This window comes from Vulpes lagopus, chromosome 10 (assembly GCF_018345385.1).
Source record: "Vulpes lagopus strain Blue_001 chromosome 10, ASM1834538v1, whole genome shotgun sequence".
Lineage (NCBI taxonomy): Eukaryota > Metazoa > Chordata > Mammalia > Carnivora > Canidae > Vulpes > Vulpes lagopus.
The window spans coordinates 62,222,922-62,238,009 of NC_054833.1; the positions used below are offsets into that span (position 1 = coordinate 62,222,922).

General features: G+C 44.6%; 1 protein-coding gene across 1 annotated transcript in view; it reads left to right on the forward strand.

The window, feature by feature from the left end:
- DNAH9 (dynein axonemal heavy chain 9) overlaps positions 1-15,088 on the forward strand; it is a 335,073-nt gene that overhangs the window by 82,584 nt on the left and 237,401 nt on the right. Inside the window, exons 20-24 of the mRNA XM_041771484.1 lie at positions 3,798-4,668; positions 7,787-7,917; positions 8,259-8,385; positions 11,871-12,023; positions 13,209-13,334. Of these exons, the coding sequence (XP_041627418.1) occupies positions 3,798-4,668; positions 7,787-7,917; positions 8,259-8,385; positions 11,871-12,023; positions 13,209-13,334 (1,408 nt within the window). The remainder of the gene's footprint in view (positions 1-3,797; positions 4,669-7,786; positions 7,918-8,258; positions 8,386-11,870; positions 12,024-13,208; positions 13,335-15,088) is intronic.

The following is a 15,088-nucleotide window of genomic DNA, read 5'->3' on the forward strand; positions in this document are numbered from 1 at the left end:
AAAAATGATGTTAAGCATTAGGATATTAAGATAATACGTATTCCCTGAAGTCAAGAATGATTTCAAACATGAGTACTCAGATGTGGTCATTGGGTGGCCAATTGGAAGGTCCCCTGAGGAGGCAGTTCAAACCTTCTGTAGGAGATGGTGCTTGAGCCAATGGGAAAATGCAAATTAGCCATTTGGAAAAAGATGAGTGGGAGGGGAGGGTATTCTGGGCAATCGAAACAAAATAGCCAAAGGCTCAGAAGAGTCAGGATGTAAGAAACAGTTGAACAGCAGAATGTGTTGTGCCTGCTGGGATGCAGGACTAACATGGGAGTGAGAATGGAGTGGGTCACGCCTCCAGGTCTTGGCCATGATCAGCCACTGAGGAGCCTAAGCATGAGGACAATGTAGTGTAAACACCACTGTCCTGTGGCTGCGAAGAACTGGATGGAGCAAGACCCACTCAAGGCCAAGTGCCCCATGGGGAGATGGCAGCAGCCTGGGCGAGAAGCAGTAGCCCTGGACTACAGGCAGTGGCTATGACAATAGAGAGAGAATGGATTTGGGAGAGATTTAGGAGGGGAGTTGGCAGGATTGATTGAATGTGAGAGGTGAGCAGGTCAGGTCTAAGTCATTTTTCCAAGATCACATGCATGGGTACCATATTTCCATTTCTCTCAGTTATATTCATCCAGACTTGCCTGACATTTCTCTTTTAGATTAAAATACTTTTGCATTATTATTTCAATTTTAAAGACTTACTACACCCCCTTCTCTCCTATTGTTTTCTTGTTCTTCTGTACTATTCCCCTAGGGTTTGGAGAACTGCTTCCAGTTTATTAGGCACATTAATCAGGTCTGTGCATATCCTGACAAGGTGCACTAGAGTTTTAAAATGGGAAGAAGGTTACCTGCCCTTACGTCTAGGGATTCTTTTCACCCCTTAGGCCAAATTAACTTTTATGTGTGCTCAGCTCCAGGAAATGAAGGTCCACAAATTTGAACTATAAACAAAAATTATGCCACAAGGTAGATGAAGTTTCCAATAGGTTTGACAAATGGTCACCTCTTCCAGATATTTGAGGAACCTGTATTGATTTAAGGATGTTCACATGTGCTAAGGAAAGAATGGTGGGAAACACCACTTATTTTCTTCTGTGTACACTCCAAACGCTCTAAGAGCTCACATCTTACCCATAAGTTATCCCTGAATTATCCCCCATTAATGAATTAAACAGAATGTGGGCTTTTAGAGTTTGTCTGGTAGATCTTGTACAGCAAGGGGTGAAATTCACTTTCCAAGTCACTCCAGTCTGGATAAAAAGTAGAACCTACATACCCTGACAATTAGTCTTTGGAAATGAAGAATAAATAGAAGGACTACTTGTGTGTGTACACACACAAGCTTTCCTGCTGGACCACTTGCCATGGAGATATTATATTTCTTTCCTTCTGGTTCTTTTTCCATTGTTCTCATAGAGGAGAAAGCTCCTTGCCTATAGAGACAAAGGATCCTCTTCAGCTCCGAGGACTTCACCCTTCTGTTCCATTCTGGAACACTTGGGAGTGAGAGAACAGAGAAGATGTGCCATGATGTTCAGTCTTGTTCTCCTAAGATATAAATGCACAACCATAGCACACAAGCCAAAAACTATTTAGATGAAACAAGCAGAATCAAACATAGCAAGCATCAAAGTTAATCTGACACTAATTTAATGGTATGCATAACTGTTATTGTGTTGCATGGTAATTAGGCTTAAGTGGCGAGCAGTTCAGGTAAATGACTTTAATTAGGATTACTTTCCATCCGTCAAGTCAAATATTTCTAAAGACAACTGAGAGAAGAGGCAGTTCAAGAAAAGGACTTTGTATGTCCTCCTCCCGTCCAAATCCCTCTACCCAACCAACATACACATCCATACATATACACACATGTGGGCGTGCACACACTTGTCATAGACTGGAGGACATGACCAATGCTCAAGGCACTCACTTCCTCTCAGCTTTCCCCTTAATTATGAACCCCATGATGTACTACTCTGATTTTATTTTTTTAATTAATTAATTTGAGAGAGTATGAGCAGGAGGGGTAAAGGGGGAGGGAGAGAGACTCTCAAGCAAGACTCCATGCTGAGTGTGGAGCCTGACCCAGGGCTTGATCTCATGACTCTGAGATCACAGTCTGAGCCAAAACCAAGAGTCAGATCCTTAACTGACTGTACCACCCAGGCACTCCTGCCCTGTTCTGATTTTAGAGGAACACGCTATTCACCCTGAAGTCATGATGCCCCAACATCTAGTCCTCCAAGCACACAGAAAGAAGATTGCTGATGGGGAGAAGGGAGTTTAGGAGAAGAAAATGAGAGGTTCCTTGAATACCTCGATTCTGCATACTCCTGGCCAAAGAAGTGTTATCTGCCCACGTGGGTTCCTTTGCATGTTGAGTTCTTTATTCTTTTTTTAATTTTTAAGTAATCTTTCCACCCAGCATGGGGCTCAAGCTCTTGACCCCCGAAATAAGAGTCTCATGCTCTATAGACTAAGCTAGCCAGGAGGGCTCCTCCTGTTGGAGGAGAAACTATGCCAGGCCCTCAGGTCTGGAGGTAGCACCATAAAGTGGGTAAGGGTCAGGGACAGTGGGTACATGCCATGAGCACTGGAGACAAGAGGGTGAAGAAGTGTGAACAAGAACCATAAAGCTATATACAGTGCCTAAAGCAGTCGGGTCCAGAATGAGAGGCACCCAGGAGGTGGAGGGGTGACTTAAGAGGATGAAGAGCCTGACTTGAGGGACTAGGTAAGGGCCTTGTGCTTGATCTTGGAGGTTCCCTACCCATGGTTCCCAAACTGGGAAGTGCTGTTGCTGGAAGGTCATGGAGGCCACCAGCATGAGCTTCACCACAGTCAAGGACACCAACCTGGCACACTGAAACCACCCAAAGAGCTTGAAGAAAATGTCTTTGCCTGGGTCTCACCTCTGAAGAGTCTGATTTAATTGGACTGGGGAGCAGCCTGGGCATAGAGATTGTTCAGAGCTTCCAGGTCATTCTCCTATGCTACCCAGACTGAGAACTGGTGCCCCAGAGGGAGTAATGCCAGATCAGGTTGAGGGCTGGGCTTCTAAGTGCCAGCTATCTCACTTAGAGACCACCTACAACTTGTAGCTTCTGGCCAGAGCTGTGACTTTATAGCACCGACAGGAACATGACAGTGCTCTCTTGTGTCAGGCACTCTAGAGGCCAACAAGTGGAAGCCGAGTCTAAAAGAATCTCAGACAGATGGGTCGTCCCCTCTACACTTGGATGAGGGGGGCAGGGGGTGGTGGAAAAGAAAGAAGTCCTTTTACCTTCTCAGATGTGAAGAAAAGATCCAAGAGTGTTGCTCCCCTGGAATTGCCTTTTCTCCAGCTGGCTCTGCTCACCCCACTCCAACCTGCCCTAAGTGCCTTTTCTTCCAAGGCTTTGCTGACAACTACTGCCTGTGCTAAAATACTAAGCATTTAAAGATTTGAGCTGGGAATCCCTGGGTGGCACAGCGGTTTGGCGCCTGCCTTTGGCCCAGGGCGGATCCTGGAGACCCGGGATCGAATCCCACGTCAGGCTCCTGGTGCATGGAGCCTGCTTCTCCCTCTGCCTATGTCTCTGCCTCTCTCTCTCTCTCTCTCTCTCTGTGACTATCATAAATAAATAAAAAATTAAAAAATATATAAAAATAAATAAATAAAGATTTGAACTGGTGTTACTTTGGTGATTCCCGGACATGAGCCCCTGGGTGCCATACTCACAAAGGGAACACATTGTGTTTTGTAGGTTTGATAGCACTGACCCTCATCAAGTTCTGGATGCCAGGCACACAGAGATCCAGCAGCTGGAATCTACCATGGCCTCCATTTCTGAGGCTGCCAACTTGTTTGAGGTCAACGTTCCCGACTACAAGCAGCTGAAGCAGTGCAGGAAGGAGGTGTGCCAGCTGAAGGAGCTCTGGGACACCATTGGGATGGTGACCTCCAGCATCCGAGCCTGGGAGACCACCCTGTGGAAGGAGGTCAACGTAGAGGTCCTGGACGGGGAGTGTAAACGGTTTGCCAGGCACATTCGGAACCTGGACAAGGAGGTCAGGGCCTGGGACGCATTCACGGGCCTGGAGAGCATGGTGTTGAATACCCTGACCTCCCTGAGGGCGGTCGCAGAGCTGCAGAACCCAGCTGTCCGGGAGCGACACTGGAGGCAGCTGATGCGGGCCACGGGTGTGAGCTTCACCATGGGCGAGGGTGCCACCCTGGCACACCTCCTACAGCTCCGGCTGCACCACTTTGAGGACGAGGTCCGGGACATTGTGGACAAAGCCATGAAAGAGATGGCTATGGAGAAGACCCTGAAGGAGCTGCAGACCACCTGGGCTGGCATGGAATTCCAGTATGAGCCCCACCCACGGACCGGCGTCCCCCAGCTGCAGTCGGACGAGGACCTCATCGAGGTTCTGGAGGATAACCAAGGGCAGCTACAGAACCTAATGATGTCCAAGCACATTGCCTTCTTCTTGGAGGAAGTGTCCAGCTGGCAGAAGCAGCTGTCCACGGCTCATGCCGTCATCTCCACCTGGTTCGACGTGCAGCGCACATGGTCGCATCTGGAGAGTATATTCATCGGCTCCGAAGATATCCGGGCTCAGCTGCCCCAGGTACCTGCACAGGAGATCCTGCTCTCTCTGTCCCCTTAGGCGAGTTGAGGGAGCAGCTCCCAGGTCCAACGTCCTCTAGACCTTTCCTCACTGGCTCGCCCTTGGCTTCACTCAGAGGCACCTCCCATGACCATGGGCCTGCCAGGCCACCAAAAGTCAGGTGGAGGGAACTGAAGAAGGTGAAATGCTCACCAATCAGTTTGCCCCTGGACGGGTTGGGGAAAAAGGAGAACATGGTTTTTTGGTTGGTTTGGTTTTGGGTTTGTTTTTTTAAGATTTTATTTATTTTATTAAGTATGTATGTATGTATGTATGTATGTATGTATGTATTTATTTATTTATTTATTTATTTATTTATTTATTTATTTATTTATTTGAGACACACAGAGAGAGGCAGAGACACAGGTAGAGGGAGCAGGCTCCCTGCAGGGAGCCTGATGTGGGGCTCGATCCCAGGACGCCAGGATCATGCCCTGAGCCAAAGGCAGATGCTCAGCCACTGAGCCACCCAGGTGCCCCAAGGTTTTGTTTTCAATGCTTTCATAAGAAAGGAAGCAGGAACTGCTGGCTACCGCAGTTTGGGATAAGCTGCTCCTGAGTTGGTCCCCAGATAATTAGAATGCAGCCAGCAGCTGGAAGAGAGCCTTGTTTCCGAGCAAAGGCAGGTTCCTTCTCTGCAGGGAGCCACTCTGTACACTTCTGGCCTGTGCCACGTGCTCAACACCAGTCTTCTGCTCAATCCTAACCAATGAATTTCTCGAAAATATGCATTCTTCTCATTACTACCTTCCCTGTGGTTGATTGCCCCTTCTAATTGGTCCTGATTAATGTGCCATTAGCTTACCCACCTCTTGGTGGACTCTAATTCATTAAAAAATTTTTTTTCTTTTTATTTTATCATACTTTTTTTATTTTGCAGACATTTTTCTAGTCTCCCTTGGGCACAATGACTTCTCTGCTTCCAAATTAGTTTGCTTCCAAAATGTCACACGTCATTCAGGCCCCACTTAAAAGTTAAAGCGCATTCCATCAAAACGTTATTTTTCTAGCTCATCCCACAAAAGCGTATTTCATGCCCTAATGCAGATTACTGGTTGTACATCTGCATTAGGGATGAAAAATAGCCGGAAACGATTTTGATAGAGATGTTGTCATTAGGCCAAATTGAACAAGCTCGATTTTTTTTTTTTTTAGATTTTATTTATTTATTCATGAGAGACACACAGAGAGAGGCAGAGACACAGACAGAGGGAGAAGCAGGCTCCCTGCAGGGAGCCCAATATGGGACTTGATCCCAGGACTCTGGGATCACAACCAGAGCCGAAGACAGATGCTCAACCACTGAGCCACCCAGGCACCCTAAACAAGCCAGATTTTATTTCTCTCCAGCACTAGTGATTGAAGAAGAGCAGGTTTAATTAGGAGGTGAGGGCAGAAGAGGAGACTCTAAAGGAGGCTTTTGAGAACTTTCAGCCACACATCAGAAGGAATCGGTATCATTAACTTCTCAACAGTGGTGCAGGTTGGCGTATGAAATATGGGGATGCGTTTATTTATCCTTGTATTAACAGTACAATAACAGAGGCAATTTAAAAATGTAATAAAATCGGTCATAATCTCACACCCTAACTAGTAACTATTTTCACTCATTGTGAATGTCTCCCAATTTGGCCTCACATATATATGCATTTTTACATAATTGCTCTCTGTGTAATTATTATTTTCTTTCCAGCTCTTCTCATTGGAGCATTTATGTTCCATATTTCCAACACATCTATAACCTTGATACTTTCTCATCTTTCCCTGGGATGAAATACCTCGTTGAGTAATCATAATTTACCCTGCTGTCCTATTTTTAAATCTTCTTGGGAGTGGGACATCGATTGCAGAGGTTTAGAGCAGACTGGGGCAGGGTGGTGGAGGCTTGTAGCTGTGGGACCTTGGGCAAGTTACTTAACCTCTCTGTGCCCTGGTTTCCTCCTATAAATTGGGACAAATACCAGTACCCATGTTAGGGATGTAATTAAACAATGCACACAGCACTTACTGTTATGATTGTTGTCTTATAATAATAATACCACGAGTTCTCACCAGGTGCCAGGTTTGGGGCTAAAGCCTGCATATGTTATTATCTCGGGCATTCCAATGATGCTGTTGAGTGGTTGTGTGTTTAGGGAAATGATGATACCTAATTAATTAATCTGATATGATATTTGCTGAAGAATATCTTACTTTAGTTACATCAACTTTTGCGCGTTCCCAGGGCAAACACTGGATCCACTGTCCACCTGGTGCAGAAAATATGTGTTTTATGCCAGTGGTTCTCAAGGCGTGGTCCCTGGACCCTGAGCTTCATAAGGGATCCTCAAGGTCAGGACTGTCTTAGTAATAATGTGAAGATGTTATTTGTCTTTTTCACTCTCATTTTTACGTGCACACAACGGGCAGTTTTCCAGAGGTTACCTGACATGTGACATCATGGCAGATTGAAGGCAGAGCAGAAAAGAAAATCTGGTGTTCTAAGTCAGACATTAAATTTTTTTGCAGGGAAAAAGTGATACAAGGCCACTTTTCTCTCTAAATTATTTTGTTGTGAAAATACAATTATTTTGCATAAGAACATGTTGTGTTACCATTGTTATTTTTTAAATGAATCAACAGGGGCGCCTGGGTGGCTCAGTTGGTTAAGCATACGACTTTTTATTTCAGCTCAGGTCATGATCTCACGGTCGTGGGATTGAGTCCCATGTCAGGCTCCATGCTCAACAGGAAGTCTGCTAGAGATTCTCTCTCTCTCTCTCCCTCTCAAAATAAATAAATAGATATTTAAAAAATAAAATAAGTGAATTAACAAAAATTTCTCCACTTGAGCTTCCAGCGGAGGCATGCATAGAGATTACCCGCATACACAAAATCTCTTTGCACTCCACAGTGATTTTTCAAAACACAAAGGGGTTTTACAACCAAAATGTTCAGGAACCACTCTTCCAAGCTAAGGATATTTCCTTAACTTTTTGGACATCCCCAGAACTGGTTTCTGCTTCTGACTTGCTGTACAAGGGATCTTCTTCAAGTCCAAGAAAGTAATAGTTAATTTTTCCTCATGTTTTTATTGCAGGATTCTAAACGATTTGAAGGCATTGACCTTGACTTTAAAGAACTAGCTTATGATGCCCAGAAGACTCCCAATGTAGTGGAAGCCACCAACAAGCCAGGTCTTTACGAAAAACTGGAAGATCTTCAGAGCAGGTGAAGATCTGCTGGCTGCTGCCCCTTTTTGTACCAGGGAGTGAGATGTTTCCTTCTTCCTATTCTGTCTCCAAGATCCTTATTTTCTTTGACTGTCCAAGTGAGCGAGTATGTGTGTTTGTGTGTGTGTTTTGATCTGCTTGATATTAGATAATGTGGGGTATTAGGTGTTTATTTGGGTGGACATGCACTGGTATCTACATTTGCAAATACCTGTGCTTCTTGCACTGATTTTGCATTCCATATCCTGCTGCTGTCTGCATTTAGGTCATATCTATGCACAACAGGGGGGTGTGGGTCTAAGCAAACCTAATTAGGAAATGCTGTGTCTCTGCTCTCAGGTTATACCTGTGTGAGAAGGCCCTGGCGGAGTACCTGGATACCAAAAGGCTTGTCTTCCCTAGGTTTTATTTTCTGTCCTCTTCTGACCTGTTAGACATCCTCTCCAATGGCACAGCTCCGCAGCAGGTGAGCTGAGGGAGTGTTCATGGAAACGTCTAGAAGAACTGATGGGCTTCCAGTGGGGAGGGTTTCAGGTTCCCCGTTATGCCCACCACTATGTTTCTCCAGGTGTCAACCAGCCCAACAGTGGCTACTATCCCCTGAAGGGGAAGCTGTGAAAATGGAGGGGGCGCTAAGCCTTTACAGAGAACGCCTTTGATCTGATTCTAAAGAGAGATCCAGTACGTTCTTGTCCAAAGTTAAAGCTAAAATTCCCATGGGAGAGAAGACTGAGGGTTGTATTAACTCGACATTTAGGGATTTATGTGGAAAGAGTCTATATGAGGAGCTCAAAATTGAGGGTTCTAGCCATTTTATTGGCCATGTAGTCTTGGGTGTCCCTTCTCTTTGACAAAATTCCTTCACCTGTAAAAGAACCACTGTACTACAAGCATTTTTTTGTCCTTCTTAAAGTAACTAATGAAGCACTATTGACATTTGGTGCTGTAGACAGTGGTTCTCAAACTTGAGTCACCTGGCCTCTCAGGTGCCTCAGAATCACTTGGAAGGCTTATAAAAATGCAGATTTATGTAGGTCTGGGTGGAGCTGGAGAATTTGCACTTCTCAGGATTTCCCAGGTGATGCTGCTGGTCTAGGGACCACACTTTGAGAATGACTGTCCTGGACCAAGGTCTGAGTTTCCCCAGTGACCAGTGGGAGGGAGGGAGGTATGATGTCTGCATTGTGTGCTCCTGTAGCTCTCCTTACTTCTCACTCTAATAAGACTTCAAGACTTATTTCTAGTTCTTTACTTGTCCTTTGAGGCTATCCAGTCAAAGCACCACATTCAGAAGTTACTTAGATGCATCTATTCCCCTGTTCAGTGTGATTTCATTATTCATTTGAAGTATAGTCAACTTCATTTATTTCTCTTTGTTTTGAGTTTTGGGGGTTTGTTCCCATCCTTGTTGATTGGATTGTTTGAATATGTTGAATTCTAAAAGTCAAACTTATGCAAAAAAGTATATGGGAAGGGCCACTCCTATTCTTCCCATCCACTCTCTGTAGGTCAACAGTCCCACTAGTTTCTGGTTTATCTTTACAAAAATGAGCAGATGGGCATTTACGTTTGCACACATCTATTTTATTTACCCTCCTTTCTCACACAAAAGGTAGTGTGGTCTATAGACTTGAATGCAGTTTTTCTATGCAGTGATGTATCCTGGAAATCACTCCATGCCAATTTAAAGATATCATTTTTTTAATATACCTGCATTACACACCATGGACTATACTATTGTTTGGCCAAAGGTAGTTTATACTATTTCACAATTGCAAATAATGCGACATTGAATAGCCTTGGGTTTAGTATTGTTGGAGGTCTGTCTTCCAGGTAAATTCCTAGAGGTGGGATTTCTGGGTCAAAGGGTAAGTGCTATGTGGTCAGGTTAGATATTGCCCTATTTCCCCCTATAGAAGTTCTAGGCTTTGAGATCACCACCAACGATGGATGCGAGCTTCCCCAACAGAGCCAAAATATGACTCCCATGCATTAGCTTTTTGTCTTTGTCATTAACCCTCCAACTTACCGAATTTATGTTTTGGGTGTGTTGATGAGTAGCAAGTACTAAAGACAGATTATCCCTAGAGTTAAAGCCCCATTTCTGTTTTATGATCGCAGAGTAGCCCAGGTATGGTGGAGTTGAAACAGTTATCACACTAACATTCTGTTTTGTAACTATACGTTCATTAATTCCATGCATAGGAAAAGTCAAATTGTTGCCAGACCCTTTATACATGACTGTACTCATTCTAAATATTTTTTATTTCTCACTTGATTTGAGTAAATCCTTAAATAGCTCCCCCCTCCTCACCAACCTGAGAGATGAAGCATGGTAGGCTAATCCCCGATTCTTTCTGTATCTGGGACTCTCAGCAGTTTTTACAGGTGAGTGATTGAATGAGTTTGGAATTCACGGGTCACAGCAGTTTCTCCTCGGATCCCCTCAGATGTAGCTCTGAGACATCATCTGAAGTCTACCTGCTACCTGCACCGCCCCCCACCGCCCCACCGCAGACCCTTCTAGGTTGCCTTCTTTCTTTCTATTCAGATCTCTGTAGAGATCAAAATTTAAATTTTAGAAAGTTTGCATACATTTATATACTTGCTTTGTTCATTTTCCCAACACATGATGAGTTTTTTCCAATCTGAAAACCAGGCCTTTCATCTTGGAAAAGTTTTCTTTCTGGGCGCTTTAAAATAATATTTCTATCCCACTTATCTGGATTTTTTTCCCCTTCAGGTTCATCATATTTCCATAAGTTGACATCCTATATTTTCTGTGCTATATACATTTCCCTCACATAATCACATATATTTGTGTACATTCATACAGATATTCCTCTCTTACCCCTCTCCTTGGAATTCTTCCATAGTTTCTCAAGCTCATCTGCCATATTGAATTCATTTGTGTCAATTTGATCCTTTAGTATTTTTGTTTCCTTGTGTTATTTCCTTCCACTACCAATTCATCTTCATCTCATATTTTGTAGGGTTCTTATTTCTTTCATTTAATTGAAAATAAGATGGCATTTTTCATAATTACTTCTGTTTCCTTTATTAAAGCTTCTCTCTCCCTCTCTCTCCCCCACCCTTCATCCCTCCCTCCTCTCTCCCTCTGTCTCTCAGATAAAGAAGGATCCATCCCATCAAGATACTCATCCCAGGTCCTGTGGGTGGGATCTCCTCAAGCACCCTCACAGTTTACTTCAACACATGTAGATTTCTCCTCTCCTAAACTAGAGAGCTGGTTGTTATAGATTTAGGATTACAATTCAGGGTAGTAGTAGCTGAAGGCCCTATATTACAAAAAGCTCTACCAAAGAGCAGCTAACTTTTTTTTTTCCCCTTTCCAACCTGCCATCTCCCTCACCTCAGGACCATGGTGTGGCTCTCTGGCAACCCTCCTAAAAAAGTCACCTGGGGTATTACTATTAAGGGCCTCTGTATCATGAGACAACATAAAAGGTGAGAAGTCCTGGTGTGGTCAGTCTTTCTGATAGGGGTGAGCATGTTTTGCCTTCCTTTAGATCTTCCAGATATAGGTCTGCTGCACTGAGGGGGTTCCAACAGCTGGTGACTTCTTCTACCGGCCACTGTCACCACTGACCTTCTGCAGGCTATCGTCTGCCCATCTCCTGCTTCATTAATTTATGAATTAACCATTTTTTTTTCTCCAGGTTGTTCCTATTTAGATCAACTAGACATTAATCAAACTTCTGTAGCTTCACTGGATTGTGGCTAGTATGGGATGCCCACTCATTTTACACTTCTTTGTCCACTTCTACCCAATTCAGTTGGTTCTGACCTCATACCACCATTGTCCCACGCTTCCCTCCAAATGTTTGGTATCCAAATCTCTAATGGCTGTCCACAGTAGACCTCCAAACAGTACTACTGAGCCTCTTCCTGACACATCCTCCAATCCTTTGGCCTCATTTCCCTTCGTAGGTCCAGCGCCATCTTTCCAAACTATTTGACAACATGGCCAAGATGCAGTTCCAGTTGGACACCAGTGAAAAACCAACCAAGATAAGTCTCGGCATGTACAGCAAGGAAGGAGAATATGTGGCCTTCAGTGAGCCCTGTGACTGCAGCGGTCAGGTGGAGTCAAAGACCTGTTCCCTCCTTCCCTCATCCAGGTTCCCTCCCAAGTGTCTGTATCCAGATAGAGGTAGTCTCAACCTTTAGAATGGCCATTTCCTCCTTGGGCCAGACCTGCTGTCTGTGCCCTGGGCCTGCCAGCCTCTCTTGACTTGAACCGACGTTGGGAGAAGCTCCTACTACTTGCTCTCCTCTCTCCCACAAGGACACATGTCAATATCCATGTATCTTTCTTAACCAGAGACCTATGCAGGGAGGAATAAAACGTGCATAAACAACTACCCAAGTCAACAAGAAAAGGATTTTGAAATGATGAGCAGCACCAGGAGACTTTAACATGACAACCCCTGGGGCACCCCACAGGGGAGTCTGGCACACTGACATCTTTCCCTGGAGAAAATACTCTTTGAAATCAACCATTTTCCCCGAGATGTCATTTCTCTGTACAAATACATCTCAGGGTCCTCCTGCAGCCCTACCCCTGGGAAAGCCAGATGCCATCCCGCTCCAAGAACTACTACTTCCAAGTCTCCCGTGTGAAATTCAAGCAGCACAAAACATGGGATGATTCCCTCCTTAAACTTCCTTCCTATTCTTTCCCATCACCACTAAAGTATAAGCCCTTCTTTGTTGTTTATCCTAAGTGATCCTACAAAGCATTGTCCCTGGGGTTTCTAGTCTAGTCCAAAATTATACCTGGAGGAAAAATCTTTTTACAGCATTCTACCTTTATCTACATGTCTCTTGGAAAGTAAATCTAATTCCAGGAAATGAACACACATTCTCAGTTTTATGAGAAGGACCCTGGAGTTTGATTCCAGATCTGTACATTTATAGACCAAAAAGGATTTAGTTGGAAAAGATAACATTGTCTTACTCCTCCACCCTTGGGGTGGACAAGATCATGAGAACCCAGTGACTTCTTGACCTTGCTCAACCCAGATTAAGCCTTCCTTGAATGAATTTCCCCTCAACCTGCTACTGTGTCCAGTGTGTTCCGAATGGGCCTGTCCACCTGTTGTTAACTGAGCCTGACTCACACTGATCACTGTCCTGGGTTTAGAAACAAAATATCTCCCTCTACCTTCTGGTAGCTATTGGGGTTGTACATTTTCTTCACTCCCTCGGGGTGAGTGATAATATCTTCCTCAGAGTACAGCATCTCACCCAGAGTTCTTCTTTCAGGTGGAAATATGGTTGAACCGTGTGCTTGCCCATATGAGGGCCACAGTGAGGCATGGGATGACTGAAGGTGTGGTTGCCTATGAAGAAAAGCCAAGGGAACAGTGGCTCTTTGACTATCCAGCTCAGGTATTCTAACCAGGACTGTGGTGGGCTGCCACCTTTTGCTACGCCCTCTCCCTCGGGGGTCTCCTTCAGCCTTCAGAGGACACCAGGCCTCAAACTCACTAAGTCCTTCAGTTAGGAGAGCCTGCTCGAGCATGAGGGAACAGGGGAATTGTCAGCCATGACCTACTCTAGCCATTACCTTGGAAAATCAAGGGTTGTCCATTTTTACCCTCACTGGCTACAGTAGGGGGAAAATGTAAACCATTCAACTCATTGAACCAGTCTGCCAAGATCTTTGCTGAGCACAGGAGACCTCCAACAGGGAATGATACATCATAAGACATCATAACTCGGCCCCACTGAAGCTTACCAACTGCTGTGGAAGTCAGTTGCTTACAAATGAGACCTGGTCCTCTGGGAGCACATAGCTAGCTGGGGGCAGAGTGAGGGGTGGGGGAGCTGGGCCCCCCACCTGAGGATACAACATGTAAGCTGAGATTTGAAGTAGGAGCAAACAAGTTAAAGATGGAGGGAACAAGCACTCAGACATGGGGAGGACTATGCACAAAGGCTCAGAAGCAAGGAAAATCATCCTGTGGTTAGGGAACCAAGTGTGATTGCAGCAAGATGAAGGGGGGGTGGAGTGAGAGGCAGCAGGTAGGTCCCGCAGAGGAAACTCGAAGCCAGTTCTCATCTCACAAGGGAGTCTGACTTGCTTCTGAGATGGATCTGAATACTTTCCAGGCTTCTCAGGAGGGCGATGAGGGAAAGGTATGAACTAATGAGACTTGTTTAAATGACTCTGGCTGCAGTATACCCTTCTGCCTTCCCTGTTAGGGGCACAGGGCTGGTATATTTGGGGGTTGCAGATATCTGCTCATAATTGAAGCCATAGGAGTAGAGAGGACCACCCCTGGAAAATATGTAGCCTGAGATGAGGATGTAGAGCAAATCTGAGCATCATGCAAAGATAGGGTTGACAAGGAGGAGCCTGTAAAGCAAGGTGAGAAACAGTGGCTTTTATATAGAAGGAAAACCAGGAGATGGCCGTAATGAAACCAAAAAAAAAAAACTGTCAGTAGTGGGTGAGAGTCAGGCATGCCATGCATTCAGATATTAGGCAAAATAAAGAAGCTGAGGCATGTCCATGAACTTGGCATGACCATTTCAGTGGAGTGCCAGGTGGTGTCATGTTGTAGGGGGGCGCAGATGGGAGAAGGTGGGAAAATGTTGGCAGTGAGTGCAGACAAACAGAAGACATGAGAAGTAAGTCGGTAGTGCTGAAGGGAAGAAGTATTCTTTTAACTGTGCAGTTGGCATGTCATATTCATACCATTCCAACAAGATCACAGCACAGGCAGGATTGTGTGTCTGTACCCAAAGGCAAAATCGGATACGTTAGAGAATGTTGCATTAACATGATGGGTTTCTCTATTTCACAAGAGGAATACTTCCTCTCAGGATTCCTTCTTTACCTGAATCAGAATTTTGAGGCAAGAAAATGTGTTGTCTTCTGCTGTTGTGACAGATCTCTAGAGCAATGTCTCCCAAACCAAATGATAAGACAGATGATCAATGTATCTAAATTCTCCACCATGAATAATCACAATTATGCGTTTTCCATACTAAGCTGCTCAGCCAACAGAAGAAATGTTCATTCGAATCCCTTTTTCCATGTATTTATTTTGAATCTCTGAAAAACACAAATCCCGTTGACCATGTTGAATTTTGCTGTAATTTGCCTGATTCTCAAGAGCAGGCTTTTCAAGGTTATA